This window comes from Struthio camelus, chromosome 10 (genome assembly GCF_040807025.1).
Source record: "Struthio camelus isolate bStrCam1 chromosome 10, bStrCam1.hap1, whole genome shotgun sequence".
NCBI lineage: Eukaryota > Metazoa > Chordata > Aves > Struthioniformes > Struthionidae > Struthio > Struthio camelus.
The window spans coordinates 22,529,095-22,547,446 of record NC_090951.1 but is presented as its reverse complement, the minus strand read 5'-3'; the positions used below and the strand labels follow the sequence as shown (position 1 = coordinate 22,547,446).

The 18,352-nt window shown below is 41.7% G+C and overlaps 1 protein-coding gene across 2 annotated transcripts in view; it reads right to left on the bottom strand.

Moving 5' to 3' along the window:
• GLG1 (golgi glycoprotein 1) overlaps positions 1-18,352 on the bottom strand; it is an 89,381-nt gene that overhangs the window by 9,601 nt on the left and 61,428 nt on the right. For both annotated transcript variants that reach the window (XM_068955393.1, XM_068955394.1), the window contains exons 9-22: positions 13,827-13,948; positions 13,069-13,170; positions 10,969-11,122; positions 9,159-9,296; positions 7,525-7,611; positions 6,552-6,614; positions 5,750-5,863; positions 5,284-5,372; positions 4,253-4,370; positions 3,179-3,271; positions 2,501-2,638; positions 1,033-1,156; positions 514-656; positions 177-278 (exon numbers count right to left, since the gene is read on the bottom strand). In XM_068955393.1, the coding sequence (XP_068811494.1) occupies positions 177-278; positions 514-656; positions 1,033-1,156; positions 2,501-2,638; positions 3,179-3,271; positions 4,253-4,370; positions 5,284-5,372; positions 5,750-5,863; positions 6,552-6,614; positions 7,525-7,611; positions 9,159-9,296; positions 10,969-11,122; positions 13,069-13,170; positions 13,827-13,948 (1,587 nt within the window). The remainder of the gene's footprint in view (positions 1-176; positions 279-513; positions 657-1,032; positions 1,157-2,500; positions 2,639-3,178; positions 3,272-4,252; positions 4,371-5,283; positions 5,373-5,749; positions 5,864-6,551; positions 6,615-7,524; positions 7,612-9,158; positions 9,297-10,968; positions 11,123-13,068; positions 13,171-13,826; positions 13,949-18,352) is intronic.

Genomic DNA, 18,352 nt, shown 5'->3' with positions numbered 1-18,352 from the left:
CACAAGCAGAGAACCTGACTAGCTAGAAGCAGCTGAAATTTTTTTGTTTGTTTTTATATTAGCAGAGTTCACGTTTTAAGAAACATGAAGTCTGTTTCATGACAAAACTTCTCAATTCCAAGCTCCCGAGGAGAGTTTTCACCCTGAATAAGCAGCTGAGGAGTTATTTCTCCTACCTCTTCAGAACAATGCATCTGAAGCTGGGGATCCAGCCGATAATCAAGAGCTGATTCCTGGATTATTACTCGGATTTGGTCCTCACAGTCTGGAGAGAGACGCTATTAAGCGGAGAAAGTCATTAACCCACTCCATGAGAGCTTTCTTTTCATAAATCAATCAACTTGCATTTTAATCTATGCAGTCTGTAGTAACTGTACAGCAGTATAAAACCTCATTTAGATACAGTACATTACATAGGTTGAACATACAAGTCCACGTTTCATTTGGTATTCAATGAGTGTCACTCAGCACATTCCTGCACAGTCTCCATTTATGCGCATCATCTCTACTCACCTGATCCGCGTACTTCAGCTTCAGGCATGAGATGACTTGCCCCTCCAACTCTGTATCATCCTTGGCTCTACTCAGGATATTTTGGCAAAATTTGGGTATGTCTGCTTTGCAGGCCTTCCGGAGCACTGGATTTAAGCGATAATCTAACCAGGAAAGAAAACACAGCAGAACTTCATCTCTGCAGATGGAGCATAACGCTCCAAAAAAGCTTTAACAGAAGCTTCCTGAATGGCCATGTCTCAGAAACATTGTTTTTAGGGGGAAAAAATATTTTTTTCCCCCTACAGAAGAATTTTAACTGGCAATAAGTGCTTCAGAGGAGTAAAGCAGACTCAGTAATGCACGCTGGCTCTCACTCAGTAATGCACGCTGGCTCTCAGCAACTAGGCTGAAGAGAAGCGCGTGCACTGACAACTGTGAAGTAGAATAAAATGAAGGGAACAGTCCTCCAGTCATGCAGATCACCCATCAGCTCAGGCAAGCAGTTAATTTTTCCCCCTTGCCACAAGAAGAGAATACCTGTGTTCTGTGTAATCTGGCGCTTGGTAATCATTTGCTTGCATTTAGGATCCATCACTTCACTGTTCTTATTCTGTTTCAAACACTGCAACATGTTTTTTGAGTCTGCCTCTGGGCAAAATCGCTACAAAAATAGAGAGAGAGAGAGAGAGAGAGACAGACAGACAGACCGACCGACTAAGTTTCATCACTGAGCACTTGAAAAATCACATTCACGAAACAGAATATCCACCTGCAGGATAGAGAGAAGTCAGTTCTCCCCAACATCTCCTATTAGGAAGAACAGTGCCATTCTCTAAACTTGCTGTGGACATGAACATCTGCATTTATGGAGCGTGAGCTGAGCAGTAGAGTCTTGACTAGCTAAGGTTCTAGGCTGTAGTTTGCACTGATAGTACCAAAAGCAATTTGCCTTTATTCTCCATTCATAACTTACCACGTGTCTTTGTGAGAAACCACCATCAAATCATCTCTCATATACTACTGCTTTAACTCCATATACTGCTGTTCTCTGTAACAGCTGGATGGACAAAGTGACAGGTAAATACTCCATGGGTTACGCTCAGGACAAGGTAAGAGCGGGTAGCACCAGAGAGCTGCAAACAACTCCCTGACACTAATTTGTCCATTCCTGTCCTAAACCAGAGTCATAAGTGAGTTAGCTGACTGAAAATTCAGACTAGAGTCACTTGTTCCTTCTGTTCAAAACTAATTCTGTGGCTGTAAGACAGAGCTACTGCATTCTGATAATCCTCACCACCTTTGAAGATGTTATAGGTTTTTAAAGTATAAATCTGTTTTGGAGAGCCACAAACTCGAGATATTATGCTTTAGCCACAATAAGGAGTCAAAGTACTCTACCGAGTACACACATACTCAGCAGTTTTTCAGGGCTTGCAATTCTAGCCAGGGTGCAGAAGTGTTTTGTATTAACATTCACGGCTGTTTCTTACATGGCACCACTTTAAGCCAGCATTTCTTATCTTAAGTATCAAAGTTTTTGCATCATTTTGTCTACTCTGTCAGTTCGATAAAAGTCTGTACTAGGCCAACAGTGAATTTTAGAGGTTACTCCCCTCTGTAATCATGATAACTTCTCTACCTTTGCTAAAAGCCAACCTACTGCCGCAAGAGGACTGATGAGATCAAAGCTGTATTAGAAGCCTCAGCACAGACTTCCTCCTCTAATGCTGCTGGCACTTGGAGAGACAAATATGTTTGTGCACAGGCTTTAATCAGACAGGCATCTGGAGGAAGTAAAGTTGAAAGAGAAGTGCCCTGAAGAAGCCTCAGCCTGATTCAGAGTTAAGAATCTGGTTATTCTGCATAAAGGCAGTCATATTCCAAAACAACCTAGCAGTTTTGGAACGAGTCTTTATGAGAAGTTCAAAACCGATAATTTAAGATACAACACCAATACACTCTTATAACCCAACTTCATCCTTTTAAGTCAGCACACTACCATCACCTTGATCATCTGCTTGCAGACTCTCATGAGTGTGTAGTCCAGTTCTGGATCCATCATCTCTGTCTCCTGCAGTTTAAACACCTTCTGGTGGCACCGGGTACTCAGCTGCTTCTTGATTTCCTTCAAGCATTCAATAATCTAGAACCCAGTATTACAACCAAGATAGATGTATTGTTGACATGATTCTGTCATATGCTAGTCAAAAACACTGCTGTGCTCCCTTGACAGCAGTTGTTGAAGTTTCCAATGCCTAGGTTTTTATCAAAAAATTCACGACCAGTGCTGATTTCGAGCACTTGTTTTAAAGCTCACCTCTTCTTACAAAGAGATTTAATAAGATGAAGAGGTGGTCCAGGTGACCACCTGGACCTACTCCTCACATCCCAAATCTCATTTTGCAGACATTACAGCTAAGATCTCTTTAACAATCTTTGCAGTAACCAGCAGCTAATAGTTTAGAACTAATGTTAACGAAGGAATGCCTTGCTCACAGCATTACATTCACTATTATTGCCTGTGAACCAGAGAAAACCATTTAAAAGCTCCAAGACTGACAAAAGGTTTTAGTGATATCTAAAAATGAAAATCCAAAGCTGCATTCAGAGACAAAAGCGTTCTTCAGAATTTTTTCCAAAATGAAAGTAAAAATTAAACTGAATTATTAATAAGATCCCTTACCTGAGCATTGCCATAGGCTACATTTTGGCAGTAATTCTTGATGTCACTTTTACAAGCCTCATACAGTTCTGGTTCAAGTCTGATATCCTCTGTCTGCAGGACCAAATTACAGCACAAACTTTTAATTAGGACATTAAAAAAAAAGATGACTAGTTTGCTTTGTTAGTCTACTAACTAGAACCCGCTGCTCACAAAAAGCAAGCAACTTTTACAACAGGCAGGTCAGGTTCTTTGAATTTAAGGGTCTTGGGGGTAAGAAGGGAAAAAAGGGGTTAGCGGGAAATCAGCTACGCAAATCCATGCAATGGATCAGTTTCTTTTTCTGCTAAAGAGAGGATTCTCCATTTAAACAAAATTCTAGAGCAGGCAGGTTGTTCTCACTACTCCTAAAAGGGCACCGCTTTCCATCAACACAGAGGTCTAAGATAGCTAAAGTCTTTTCAGATGAAAGCGAAAGGACGTATTGACAGTCATCCATTTGTAGTATGATCTGAAGTACGTGAATGGAGTCTCCAGCTTTTAGTGATGGCTAGCATTCAAATTCCTCCACGCAAAGACAAGAGTGCTGTCTGTTCAGAGGTGAGCCTACTTAAGGTCAAGCTTTAACATTTAAAGAAAATCTACTGGACAAAGGCTTCGGGAGTTTATTGCCACAAGTACTGGCACCAAGAAGCTGAGAGACAGCATCACCCAGCAGAACAAATGCTCCTCTTTAGCCGCTGAACACCTTACAGCAGCTGTAGTCAAAATGATTGATCTGTGCTTGTTTCCTCACTGTGTAAAGTGAAGCTTATATTCTAGAGGACTTGGGGATGTCAGCAAGCATAGCATGCTGCTCTCTAACAATAAACATGAGACTATATTTAGGGTATTAAAGCAGACAATCATTACTTTCACTGTGGAAAGGCAACTCAGCCTGGTGTCGTTAGAAGATTTTCTCCCAGTGGAAAAAAATGGATTAGGCACATCTTATGAATGAGCTTTCCCCCTGCCCCAAGATGGACAAAACAGGAAGCTATAATTGAAAGACCTCACTGGAAGTGCAGGCAGATCAAAAGTTTCATGCATGTTTACCATCTCTAGCTCCTCAACACGCAGCTGTTTGCGGCACTTCAAAGATACCCTGTGCTCCTTGGCATCCTGCAAAGTATCATTGCGCACAGTTGTGCTCAGGCAGATCACTACATCCACCCTGCAGAAAATAAAACAGTTTCTTATTCATATAGTCTTCATTTATATCAACTAAGATTTTTTTTTTTGGGGGGGGGGGGGGGGGAAGGGGAGAGGAGACAGACACATTGGATCCCCACATTACAGAAGAAAGTAGTTGACTTCAGGAATCCAAACACAGCATAAAGTCTTGGTGCAAAGGTTACTTCTAGCCTGGGTAAAGCTTTATGTGAAGTAATACACATTGGGATGTGAATCCCAAATAAACCCTCTAAACCTGATGATGTCTTAATTGTAGTGTGGGTCAGCAGACATGCCCTTGAGTCACAGAAACACCTAAGAAAGTCTTAATCTCAGGAATACATCACAACAGCGGATACACACATGGCATTGCAAACAGCCCTTTGCACTATGGGAAGGGTGCTTATATCATAAAATGCACATACAGTCTTATCCACAAACAGGACTGACCCTGTGTGCAGTTTAGGCCTACATTATTGGATTAGGCTACTAAACAAGAAATCCTTTTACTGAAATGAACAAGTCTGCTAAAACAAGTGGGATTTCTCCTTTCCCAGACCAGCAACTGTAACACTTAACTTGCATCTTAGAAGACAATGAATTTAGCAAGGGTGTAAAACATCCTGGGGCATGCAGACCACTAATTATTATTTTTGCTATGAAAATAGCCAGTGGAGGACAATTAAGAGGACATGATCTTATGTAAGACTAAAAAAGAAATACTTTTATAAAGAGGGAGGCAATGCCTCTACCTTAAGCATCTGCAGAACAGAGTCACTATAGGAAAATACACACACACACAAAGCACCAGTCTGTAGAGGAAGTGTAAGGTTTCCTGACAGACCAGGAAGCAATGTTGTAACCTTATTTTGCATTTCTATAATCACATAGCTGTTTGCTCAGGCGTTACCTACTTTTTCTTGATGTTGGGGCAAAGTTTCAGCACATCCTCCTTGCAAGCCATTTTAAACTTGTAAGAGAACCTAAAATCTTTCATTTGAACCTGCAAGAGAAGAGAAACGAGGAGAGGTCATCTGTAGGAAAAATGGGAAAAATCAGTGCTGCACAAGAGAACACTTGTTGAATCACAAAAATCAGTAAATGCCACAACTTATCTGTGGGGAAGCAAAGGAGAAGCTGCACTGCTGAGAAAGCTGGGACCCTATCTACCATGCACCAGTAAGGAGGAGGGCCTGAAAAGAAGTAATCTCCAGAAGCGGCCATTTATGAGCAGGCATACCAGTACTATTGTCTAAATTCAGAAAACCACCTTTAACAAAATGGGGAAAAAAGGAGGAGCTTCTCAAGTAGCTAATTCCCATCAACAACCTCAATGAACACAATAAGTTTCAGCTGATAGTGTAGAAAAGTGTTACTTACCAGCTGGAAATGAGTAACTCCAATTGCACATTTCTCATTCATTTCCTTCTGGTGTTTGTTCTGTATCAGACACTCCATCAGGTCCCCAGAATCAATCTGGTTATCTGCAACCTCCTGAAGGATGGAGGAAAGGCTTAAAAAACAAGCTACTTTTACAAGCCATGACTTTTGTATTCCTTTAGTCCACCGTGACCAGGGAATAATTCAGAGCAATGGAATTTACAATCCCACTCTATTGTGCACTTGTGCACACCATTAACTGTCTTGTGGCTGCATGCATATACTTACACAGTTCAGAAAAGAATCATCTCAGACACATGCACATGTTAGATTCAGACAGGGGACCACAGTGCAGAGAGTCAATGCTTACATGAAGTATTACAGTTCAGTGCCTACGCTGCTATTTGACTATTCAATCCTACAGCAATGTAAGAAGTTACGTCAGCAATGTTGAGCAGCAGCACAAAGTAGAGCAGCTAGACACACTGCTTGGGGGCAGAAGGGAAGGAAAAAGTAGTCTGACCTACTATGAAGAGCTTTTTTTTTTTTAATTACAGGGCACCTTTATTCTAGCCCCCACGCAAGGACTCCGCAACAGCAGCAGCAGCACCGCATGGAGCCAAGAATTCTCAATTTAGGGTTTTTCCTTTTTCTTTTAAACATAGACTTCTGTGATTCTTTTACCTCTGGTTTTACTTCTGAAGTGGAGGAAGTACACCAAGGAACCAAATATTAAAAACCTCTAGTCTTTTCCACACAGCGTGCTTTCCCAGTACCACTCAGATTATCACAGAGAACTCACGTGACAGAACGTCTGGATGATGGGCTCACACGCTCTCATCAGCAAGGCTTCAATTTGAATGTCCTGCAGAAAACATGCAATATTTCATTCTCACAGTGAACAGACAGCACACAAGGAAAACTGCTCTGCCACACTGCAATCCAAGTTGAACTCAATTCAGTTTACAGGGCTTTAAGATGCAACCCAGAGAGCTTCACTCTTCAGTTCTGAAATATCCAGGGTTCGCTTTTGTCAACAACGTGGCAAATGCAAGACAAGTCTTCCAACTGAAGGGAAGAACCTGGTCTCCACAGATAGAAACTCACTGCTCAGGTAATTCGGCCAGCCTCCTCCAAACCTCATACTACACCACTAGAAACCCCATTAGATCGGGGCAGGAGTTAAAAATTAATGATAGTTCTGAGCAAAATGGTTTGTAACCACTGGAAGGAAGTGCCCCCTACGGCACAAGGTAAAAGTTAAGATATACAGGGAACACTTTTGGTCAAGATACTCAAAATACCCAAATTCCTAAAAACAAACACATACACATGCCCCCCCCCGCCCCCCCCAACACACACATCACTAAGTGCACCTAGCTGTTATTCTTGCACAACATTTGAGATAGGGAGAAGGAAGTTGCAATATGGTACTAAACTTCTTGCAGGTAAGACCAAAAACTAAATCCCCCCAACATATAACCCTGTTTTCAGTACAAGTCAACATCTGTGCAAAAAATTTTAGCTTCAGTACCATCACCACTTTTAGGCTGGTGCTTGCATTTTTCCTCCTGCTTACAATCTTTAACCGTTGTTCAATTCTCTTCCTCAGGAACCCCCCATGAAAACTAAAATTGTACAGCATAAAAAGGGTGGCCCCTGCTTCAACCCAGCGAGCTGCATTTCTGCAGCTACTCTGATCTCTCTTTTTTTCCCAGCATTTTCAAAATGGCATACTTTATTCTTCCCTTCATCCTCTGCTGAAAACTGCTCACCTCAGACTCCAGCTCAGTAAGGTTTCCCACTATGTCTCTGCAATCAGACACCAAGTCATCAAGGTGGTCCTGAAGGCATTCTAGTTCCTATAAAGACAATCATTTAGTATGTGATCTGAGAGTCCAAATTCAAAATCTGGGTCTGAAATAGTCACATAGGTGAAACTGCCCCCCTCTGAAAAACGAAGAATCTCATTTAATTCTACCCCTCGACCGGCACTCCCAGAACAATCACTGCATCAGGCGACCTTCCCCGACAGGAAATCTTATTGTTTGGGTTGATCTGAAAAGCAAAGGGCCTTAAACAGGGTCTAAAGACTTAAACGAGCTGATGAGAATTTCAGAGCTGACGAACTATGTTAAGACATTTCTTCATCATCCTCCTCAGACAGCATCACTTTCATAGTTCAGGCTCTGCAACCAGTATCTTGGTACCATTTTCTTTCCTGCCTGTGTGTCTTACAAGATCCTTTGGAAAAGTTGTAAAACTACTGATCCTCTTTTCCACGATAAACTGAGGATTACAAGCAATATTACAAGCAAAAATCTGCACCCTAGCAATGTACGTATTAGCGCTCAAGCACCGTCCTGATCCTTCATTTCTCTAAAAGCAGCAGCCTCCCAAAATAGCGTACTCTGTGAAAGCAGTTAAACGGTTGTTTTGAAGCAATTTCTTTCATAGCTTCAATAAATGTGTTTATTCAAACTGTTCTGAATATGGGAAATGTGGCATTTTTCTCTTTGAAAATAATATCATCTCTAAGCAAAGTCATATTTTTTCTATTCAAATTAAAAAATGCAAAAGTATTCCCCCCTCTATAAGTACAATTACACACACACACAACTTTTTAAACACAGTGCAACCATGCCAGTTTGAATTTCCCTAATTAGCGTCTCCTGAATGTTATTTTGGTTTGTTTCGCACAGGGGTGGATACAAACACAGTAGTGACTGAGGAGGTGAGGCTAGGATGTTTTTGCAGCTTGCTCTCAAAAGTTGCATGATGTGCTTTCACTTCTGGAACGCCACTTACGGTTTGCCTTTGCCACTATCTTTACCGAAGGTTAACTACCCAAACTACCAATCTGTGTCAGACGCTTCAAAAAGACAGTGGTGTAATGCTCTACTGCATCTGCTATCGAATGGTTCTCTCCCTACAGCTATGCTAGGGCGGAGCGATGTAACGTGAAAGTATTTGCTGAAACTTTGTTAAAGAGCAGCAGATGTTAGTTCAGTTCTTTATAAACACAGGAAGCATGTCAGTATTTGCCAAATGGAAACGGGATAAAGTTTATGTGGGAAACGTCAAACTTGTAATAGGATATTACAAATAAGAATCAGGGTGGGGGGGCGGCATTGCTTTACTGAAGCAAAGTCCTTCATGTTAACTATCCCCTTTCCCCATCTCATTCCACTACACATTGGAATATACTGAAACCATGTTGTAGGTACAAAGCTTCTTTATATCACCGCCATCTTTCAGTCCAACGTAGTTCACGTTTCAAAACGCATGCATTTTTAATATACTCTCAACTATAAAGAGCCCAGCTAGCTACAAGACGGTCCTTCATCCCCCTTTCACCCTCCCCTCCCACTAAGTTTTGCAAACAAAATGGTTGTACTGTATGCCATACCTGTCCCGTCTCTGTTTTTTCACTGCACCATTTCCCCAAGTCAGTCATACACTTGTCCTGGAGGGCCGGGTCCAGTTTCACATCCATGGCTCGCTGATGGAGGATTCTCTGGACTTCTGCTCTGCACTCTCGTGATAGCTGCAAAGAGGAAAGAGCTTTTAGCATACGGTGTATCTAAATTCATACAACACACACAAAATATTCACAGCTGACTTACTGAAAGTGACCACAGACCGCTACCACCAACCCCAAAAAGTACCTAAAAGGTCCGGTACTGCTCAACATGAGCCTACTGGTTACATGACACCGGTACCCAGGCAAACAATCCAGACTCCAAAAGAGTTTGGACTTTTGTTGTAGTTTGGAGGAAGGCTCCTTTCATTCCAGTAAGGGAAACTTTATATTCTTAAACCTTCACTTTGCTCTTAAACGAGATGTCAAAGTGGGTCCCTAAACTAACTACTGCACTGCCACCTTCACTCAGAGCTACAGACTACATGTGGAGAAGAAAGCTGATGTCGTCCTCGATACCAAAAGGGTACCAAGTAATATAGTCCAGCTACAATTTCCTTCCTGCAATCCCCGTTGCAGCATAGCAGAGCCAGTATTTGTCAAGACAAAGGAAAGAGACACATTGTAGAAAATCAAGGGACACTAGTACGGTGCTCGCCAGACCTAAAAGGCAATGACAGAAGCGAAAAACTTGACATATTTCAAAAATCCAAAGCACTGAAAGTTATCTAGTACTTTGTAGACAGCACTGGAAATAAGAGGACAGCTCTGATCCGATGAGTTTGCTTTCAGATGCTAAATTTCAAAGTGACAGCTGCTCCCTTAGCCTACTTTCTACAAGAAAAATACATTTGAGAGTCTTTTCTCGCTCCCTCTCTCTCTGATAGACTATTTGCAGGGGGGCTATTGATTTCTTTGGTCAGCACTATATAAAATGGAATTAAAAAGTCAACTCAGCACACTAAGAGACTGCATTCAAAAAAAATTATTCCTAAAAGAGAAGCTTTCAATCGATAGCTGACCTCTGCCACAAAGGACCTTTTATATCAAGCTGTAGGAATTAATTTTTAAGCCAGGCCATTGTGTAATCCCACCAACTCCAAGGAGCTGCGTACATTACAACGCCAAAAGAAATGGAACCAAGTACTGAGCTGGAGGCTCAGTAGGCTCAGTGCCTTGACAGAGACACGAGAGGGCAGCAGACTTGAAAAGAGAAGCTCTGAACCAAACAAATGTGGTTATGGTGTAGATCTCCAGACTGCAAGGCAGATCTGTCTTCTTTAAAGACAGCATAAGCCTATTTACCAGTACAGTACAAAGAACTGAAAACATTTTACACCAGCAGAAAGAGTTTAATAGAGTGTAATCTTAAGTTGCACTCAAATCAAAACATAACTCGAAACAGCTTAGGAAAGCTGGGCTTGGAAAGCTTTTTTCTTTAAAAGCAGTTTTACAACTAAGCTGGCTAGCTGCAAGGAATCAACTTACTCTTTGGAAAGAGAAGGGGGGGGGGGGTTTACACAGTGTCTTAACACACAAGCAGCTGTCAGCACAGTTTCCACTGCAGGCAATTGTCACATCTTGACCCAGCCATTTTGCCCTATCAGAACAACAACATAAGCCTTCAAAGGCACACTGAAAGAGGAGTTGGGCATGTGCACTAGCGCAAGAAATATCTACAGCAAATGCTTCTAACTAGCTTTTGTGAGCCCTCGTAGACAGTGTGCCCAGCCTCCAAATATATATCCAACTCTTACACCACAGATGAAACAGCAGGGAGTTGAACTCTAGTGCTCACCCTCCTTCCTTGCTCTTCTGTGCGGTATGCATGCCGGTACAAGCAGGAGAAAACAGCCCCCGGAGGCATCAGCTCACTAGTCTCATTCCAGCCATGGGTATGGCAGAGTCGCGAGGCATCTCCCTGACATTTACGATAAAGGACCGTATCCAACCTGCAAACAGAAAAGTTATCACTAGCACTTCAATTTCTGTGGTGCCTTCTGCACTCAAGCGGCTCATGTTTTTCATATTTTGAAACACTTTCTATGCAGATAAACCCATTAAGTTTTGCACACCGCTGCATCATTTAGCAACAGTATCGAGCCAACTGAACCATCGGGGGCAAAATGCCTGTCACTCAATTTGAAATTACCTTCCTAATCTTGCAAAAATATACTAGGATCTTTAATTACAAATCAAATCTTCAACACCTCTTGAAGCACCTCTTGTTTTTTCCTACAGCATGCCAGCCAAATGCTGACACATGAGAAAAAAAAAAAAACACCATCTCCTTGATGTGCTACAGCAGCAGAAAGGCAGGTACATAGCATTTTGCTTGTATAATATCCTATGTGTACTTTGTACTGCTGCCATTTTGAAATGTCAGTTTCATAAAAATCTGAATTAGATTAATTATCTTCTCCTCTGGATTTGGGCTGATTTAACTGAAGACTCAGCACCCCTCGCTTTTGCGTGCAAGAAAATTGCTCTGATTAAGATGATGTTTAATTACATTAAACCTAAGAGAGATATTGCCAACTGTTTGAAATGCAAGCCTCAGACTATGATACTTTAGAAGGCAAACATCTGGTGGGATCTGTGAATAAAGTTACACAGATAATTATAAAAGTAGTAAGTAAAAAGAACCATGAAGACTTCTATTCTCTGCTTCTTTCTAGAAGTCTAAAATCAAGGTTTTTGTTAGTCCGCTCTAGGGAACAGTGGTTAAACAACAAAGCTGAGCCCATTTTGCCTAGCCCACAATATGAATTAGAATAATCTTTACTCCTAGCAAAATGCAAACACTCAGTTTTCCTTCTTCCGATCACTTAAGTTGGGCTCAAGTAACTAATTCCCTGCCAGAAACATGGCATAGGCAGGAGGAACGTGCAAGGTTCTTCCTTGGAAAAGAAACAGGGAAGAAGAGAGGAGGAAAAAAAAAAAAAAGTAGGCAGTTATCAAGATGACTAAACAAACAGTAACGAAGCCCTAAATTCTGTGGTCTGTGAACCTCCTGTATTTTAAAAATGGTTTGCAGAGCATCTGTCAGCTCTTAACCACTGGCGACGCTGCCCACAGGTACAGCTATGAGTCAGATTTTCTTAATGTCTATTTTGAACACCCTGCACAGCAATTTAAGGCAATGGCTTCTTGACTTACTCCTTAAGAGTCACAGAACAATTATTCCCTTCCTTGCGGCAACCCCATTTGATGTACTCTGACTTCCTTGCCTCTCAGTTTTCTTTAGAAGAAAAGCCAAACGTTCATTCTTCCCTCATTGATCACGTTTACCAAATATGCCAAATTTATATCCTCCTCCCACTCATCTTAACCCAAACAGACACAAAGGGCTCTGTGGATATTTAAAACAAAGCACTGCAATATTTTGATTAAAAAAAAGTTTGAAAAGCAGTGCTCTGAAGGGAATTACATCCACTCCACAAGCAATAACACCAACAGGATTTGAAACAAGGCAGAAAGAAGCAGGGAACCTCTTAAGACAGTAGTTCTTTGTTACACTTAGTAGCTTGGTTTTCTTAACTCCCATGCAGTAGCACGCAAAGCAGACAAAACTAGCTGCCTCCTACACAGAAAGTGACCTTTACCTTCAGCCAAAACCTTGCTTTAAACATGCATTGAACTTCAGAGCTCAAACTTGAGAGGCTTTTTAGGGTTGCACTATTTCTTCTAAATGAGTATCTGATTTAAGCGGGCATCACCCTTACTTCTACTGTTCTAGACAGATATTAATACCCTAGAGACCTGGCCTGCTTAAAAGAGCTCTTTCTCATTTGAAGACAAATAAGCTATACAAGTATGCAAGGAATTGCTAATGCATATGCATGCTAGATACAGGCATCAAGAAAAGTAAGAATTAATCTTATTTTACAGTACTCACTTCCAATCACGCGATATAAAATACTGGAGCTCCAGGAGCCTATGCTCACAATCCTCTACCATCTTTTCCGTGTATAAATGCTCCATCAAGCAAGACAGAATCCTGCAAACAGACGAAGAAGTTAGGCAAGAGACTGTTCGAATCATGCTGAGCTTCCTCATAATAGCTGGTGCTGCCAAATCAACAGCCTTTCCCACGAACCATGGATAAGAGGTTCAAACACAGCAAAGATAATCTTTCTCCTCCTTCAAGAAGGAGGTTACATCAAAAACAACATACCACATTCACACCCTCTTAAAACCCACTGATTTAACTAACTCAAATCTGACATGTGATAAAATCATAAGAACGTTTCATACAAAATTTAGCTCAGAAGACAATATATATCAGACTTGAGATAAAGGAGATGTGTCTCTGCAATATGGGTTACTAGCCTTGCAAGGCTTGTTACTTCTCTTTGCAGTACTGCTAAAGACTAACATAGTAAGAGGAAATCAGCACATTAAGTGTTATGAATTTAATCTAAGCTCCTAAGATAGCTACATCCTTCCCCGCTGCTAAACCAGCCTTGCCACACACACACTAGCCTGCTTATGCAGCAAGAACAGAAGATAGAACCTGGTTCACATCTTCAGCTCTGTGCGAATTGTTAGCTTGGAGTCTCATTTCTGGACAGATTAATATCTATACTGGTGAGCCACATAACCTTTACGGATGCCCAACAGAAACAAAATCAATTGTAACAGACAGCAACCTACATTGGATCTCCAGACCGTATGTGCTTGCAGGCAGTCTGTATAACTGATTCACAAGCCTCATTCAAAGCTCGGTCAATGCGGTAATCTGCACCGGGGTCAGTTTCTTGAATCAGCGTTTGAAGCTGGAAGAGGAGAAACGTGGACAGGAGAACATGAATTATAAAGCTCTAAATCAGAATGCTTGAAAGCTTCTCAATCTGGCAGTTCCATGTTGATGATGACACTAGCAGATATGAACTCTATTCTACAGTTACTTAAGTGCTGGCAAATTGCGTGCACTAGAAAACTTTGCACTGCCCGCTTGATTGTAAGACACAGGAGTCCAGGGCTGCTGAATCCTAACTTTACTTATGAAGCAGCCCGGGTACATTTGACAAGACCTGTTAGGTGCTGAAGGTTAACTGTGAACCTGATGTTGTTATACACCAATTTACAAAACAGATTTAGTAAAATTTGAATATTGTGGGTTTGGTCCATCTTATGGGATGAGGTTGTGACCAAGGCTGATAACACCAAAAAAAGCAAATTTGCTACGTTTCCATGAAACTTACCTACCGTTCTGAACCGAAACCTAAATCAACATTTAAAGACCAGTTGCTTAAATTTAAGCCGAGCTTTAAAACATTTCTGAATTGGCTGGAGGGGAGCCAAAAGTTTCATTGACAATACAGGATACGAAGTCCCATTCCGCAGACCTACAAGGTACGATTTCCTCAGGGATGCTAGCTCAAGCATTTGGAAACCAAGGTAACCATAATTTCGTCTATACTACACAAAATATACGCTCTTTTAAGAAAGGCAGCAGTTTTCCATCTCTAACTACTTGTTAACAGAAGTCATGGTGCAAGTCAAAAGTGAAAGCAAACTTTTCACAGATTCAGAGATCAAGGATGCTATGATATCCATGGGCAACCTCTGTCTTCTCGCTAAATACTTTAAACTCTCATAGGTAAGTACAGTATGAATAACTTAATCAAGTTGTCTCACTGTTGCCAGTTATTCTGATGAAAGCTTTGGAAAAAAACCGTCTCCACATAGAAACACCAGTTAGTGACCACAGCACTAAGTTCAAAATGAGGTTTGATACAAGTGGTCTTCACACAGCCCACAGCATCTGAACGCGAGTTTGGGAAGGATATGCTGGGCACAGGGAAATGGAATTTGGATGAAGCTCAGAATTACATTTCAGTGACAGTGCTGGAGGGGAAGGATAGCCTTCTCTGCCACCACGCAGTCCTGGATACTCCTGCCTCACTTCGTTTCCCACCAAGCCATGAATTGTCAAAGACTGAGCAAACAGATGTCGGGCAGACTGATATCATCAGCCTACAGGCAAGCACTTTTAGCCAACCAATTTAGAGTAAAAAAAACGAGAGCTTATTTAGAAGGTAACCTCGTGCCAACATCAAACGGTCTACACTTAACATCCGGACAATTACTTACATGACTTTTCGTCACTGGCCCTCATTCCCACTAAATCAAAAGCACAGCTGGGCAAGGCCCTAGCATCACAGAACCCAGAGGAGCAAAGCATCACAGAAGTGCAGAAAAAAGCTAGCATTACTATTTTGATCCAATAGGAAGCTTGTAATCGAGAAGACAGACTACATACTGCCTGGGAGGAGCATAAGTTTCCCTGCAACTTCTTGGCCCAAAGTTCATTGTGCCCAGTCTCAGCTTCCAAGGGACGCAGGCAACTTGAAAGAACTTTGTCTGGCAGGCACAAACCAGATTAAACAAGTGCTGATGCAAAAATTATTATTATTTTTTTTTTTTTTTAAAGAGCAACACTAAAAAAGGGCCAAGTTTTATATGAATCTGGCAGGGTCAAATAGAAGAGAGCACAGGATCTAAACCCACTTCACAGTAGAAAAATACACCTTAATCAGCTGGAGAACTGAGAAGTGATACAACCTTAAAAGCCTCAGAAGAGTCAGTGTAATAGCGAAGACGACGGGAATTCTGTTGGCGTGCACACACTGTACGTAAAATGCTGTGATCACTTCAAGCCACATGTTTAAATATAAAAAGGGATCAAGTATTACAATTACTGAATTACTCCTTCAAGGAGGAACAGAAGAATAAAACCTCTAAACTTGACATTTTCTAACAAGCGCAGATTACATAAGCCACCTAGTTGGAGTGTATCAGAGCATTATATAGGCAAGACTCCTCCTCAAAGTATTCTGGTTGCTATCAAGTGGAAGAGGCCAAAGTGAATAGAGAATATACCCTGGGTAGAGTTGAAGTAAACCGTTACAACCATAGTCCGGGTATTTCGTCTCCATCAGAGTCTCCCAACCTTTACTTGCAAATGTAGGTGCATACCCCTGCTCTTAGTTCTTTCAATATTTAAAATAGCTTATCCTACTGCACGAGTCAATACGCTCACATTTCCCTACGTAGGGAAGGTCACAATTTCATACTTTGGACATTTAAGGGAAGACCGGGCCTGTCTTGGGATACCAATTCACAGGGAGGCTCCCATGAGCTGCTTGTATAGAGTTTGCTCCCTCTCCCTGCAGCACTGCAAATGGAAGAGCAACAAGAGGGAAGTCTTGTTCTCCCCCGTGACTCTGCACCAGTCTAGCTACCAGGAAAACACTGCTTAAGTAGATAAACCTAGCATTATTTTCATTTATTCAGTTTGCAGGTTTATAGCCATGCAGTCACTTCCCAGTAGTTAAAAGGGATACTTGATCTGAAATAGAGGCATTTAAAGCTTGAATAAAGCTAGGTTCGTCACCTGATGTCGAGTCCTCTAGGTGTTTATGGTTATTTTTATCCAAGAACCCAGGGCAAGATATGAAAGATGTATACAAAGAAAAGCACAAACAATGTTGGAAAAAAGTATTTTACCCAGCAATTTCCAAGCACCTAAAAACACTTTTTTTCAGTCCTACCAATGTGGCATTTCAAAATCTGTGTCTCCTTGAAATACCGTTTTCTGCAAAAATGGCCTTCGTAATCACAGCTTTCATACCGCAGAGAATCTCCTTTGCTCACGAAACCGTCCGGTTGCCTGATGGGGCGAACCGGACGAGCAGAAGGACTTGACGGTTCTCCCAAGCCTGTTTCCCAATAGGGAGCAGTCGGGCCGCGAGGCAGCGTTTCAGAGGTACCAAATTGCTTCCAACTCTTTCTCCTTGCAATGCCGTTTCAGGAACTACCGTAGGGTTCCTGAATCAAATTCTCAACCAAGTGCAAACTGCAGGGAGCCAGCTGCCCTGACCCACGAATAAGGGACGAGGTGAGTAATTTGGCACTGGTGATAAAAGTGGAAGTTTATAGAGTTTTCCTCCCTCCCACAATTAGCCTGCTGCTGAAATGCAGTTGGAATAAGCCTTATAATCCGCTGAACTCTCATCCTGAATTGAAGCTAAATTAACAATTAACTATCAATTTATTAGCTGCATTAGAAGCTGAAAGCAGAGATATCAGCCCTTTTAGCAGTAACTATAGTTTTTCATGCCCAAGGGATAAACAGAAAAAACAAAGCAGAGGCCAGAGCAACAGAAAACATATTGGAAAAGGAGTTTGTCAGCAGTGGCTCTAGTACAGAATATTACTTCCATGGAGCCACATCATCATGTGTAACCTAACGTCTGGCTGCTGTAGACCCTTTATGGGTTGGTGTTCACAATTAGGGGACACGTATGTTTGTTTCCCAGTGACCTACAGCCTATGGCCCAAGTGCTACAGCATCCCAGACCCACCCTCCCTATGCACAGGAACTCCTTTGCAAATGATAACATAATGTTATTTGCAGAAGACAACCTAATGACCGGAGTATACCCAAGCTCTAGACGTATCCCCAAAGCAAAGAGCTTGTTTTGTCCTGAGAGGCATGCTCTAGAAGGAACATCTCCTCTTGACAAACAAATGCACACATGTATGTAAAAGTTTTAGAGAGAGAGAGAGAGAGAGAGAGAGAGAGAGAGAGAGAGAGAGAGAGAGAGAGAGAGAGAGAGAGAGAGAGAGAGATTTACATATATATATAAAAATATATTTATTTTTTAATAAAATGCATGCTACTATGTAGCTACATCAAAAGTATTTGTTGCCTTGTTGAGGACAAGGAACTTTTAAAAAGTAACAGGAGCCCTACCCTCAAATTCGGTCCCTGCCTTCACTTCTGAATTGACAGGACACTGCAATGGCAGAGCCAAACCGCAAAATGGCCCTTACGAGGGCACATTGCAGGAGCGTACCTGTGAAACGCTGCCGCGTCACCCTTGGGTGAGCAAAACATTCAGGCCTACAGCTAGGCAAAGGTGGCTGAGCAAAGAACAGGAATTTTTTTTGAACTTACGCTGTCTTATTTCTGTTACACAAAGCAACCATTCCTGCCACGTAGAGCACTTCAGCATTTTGGCAAGTTCACCATGCAAAGCAAAGATGGGGAAAGCACAATTTAGAAGTTTGGGGCTAGGCATGCCTCTTTCACAGTGCTATGGTTAACTGTGAGCACAGAATCCCATATGTGAGATCAGTCTGGTTGGGGTACGTCACAAGAAACAAAACCC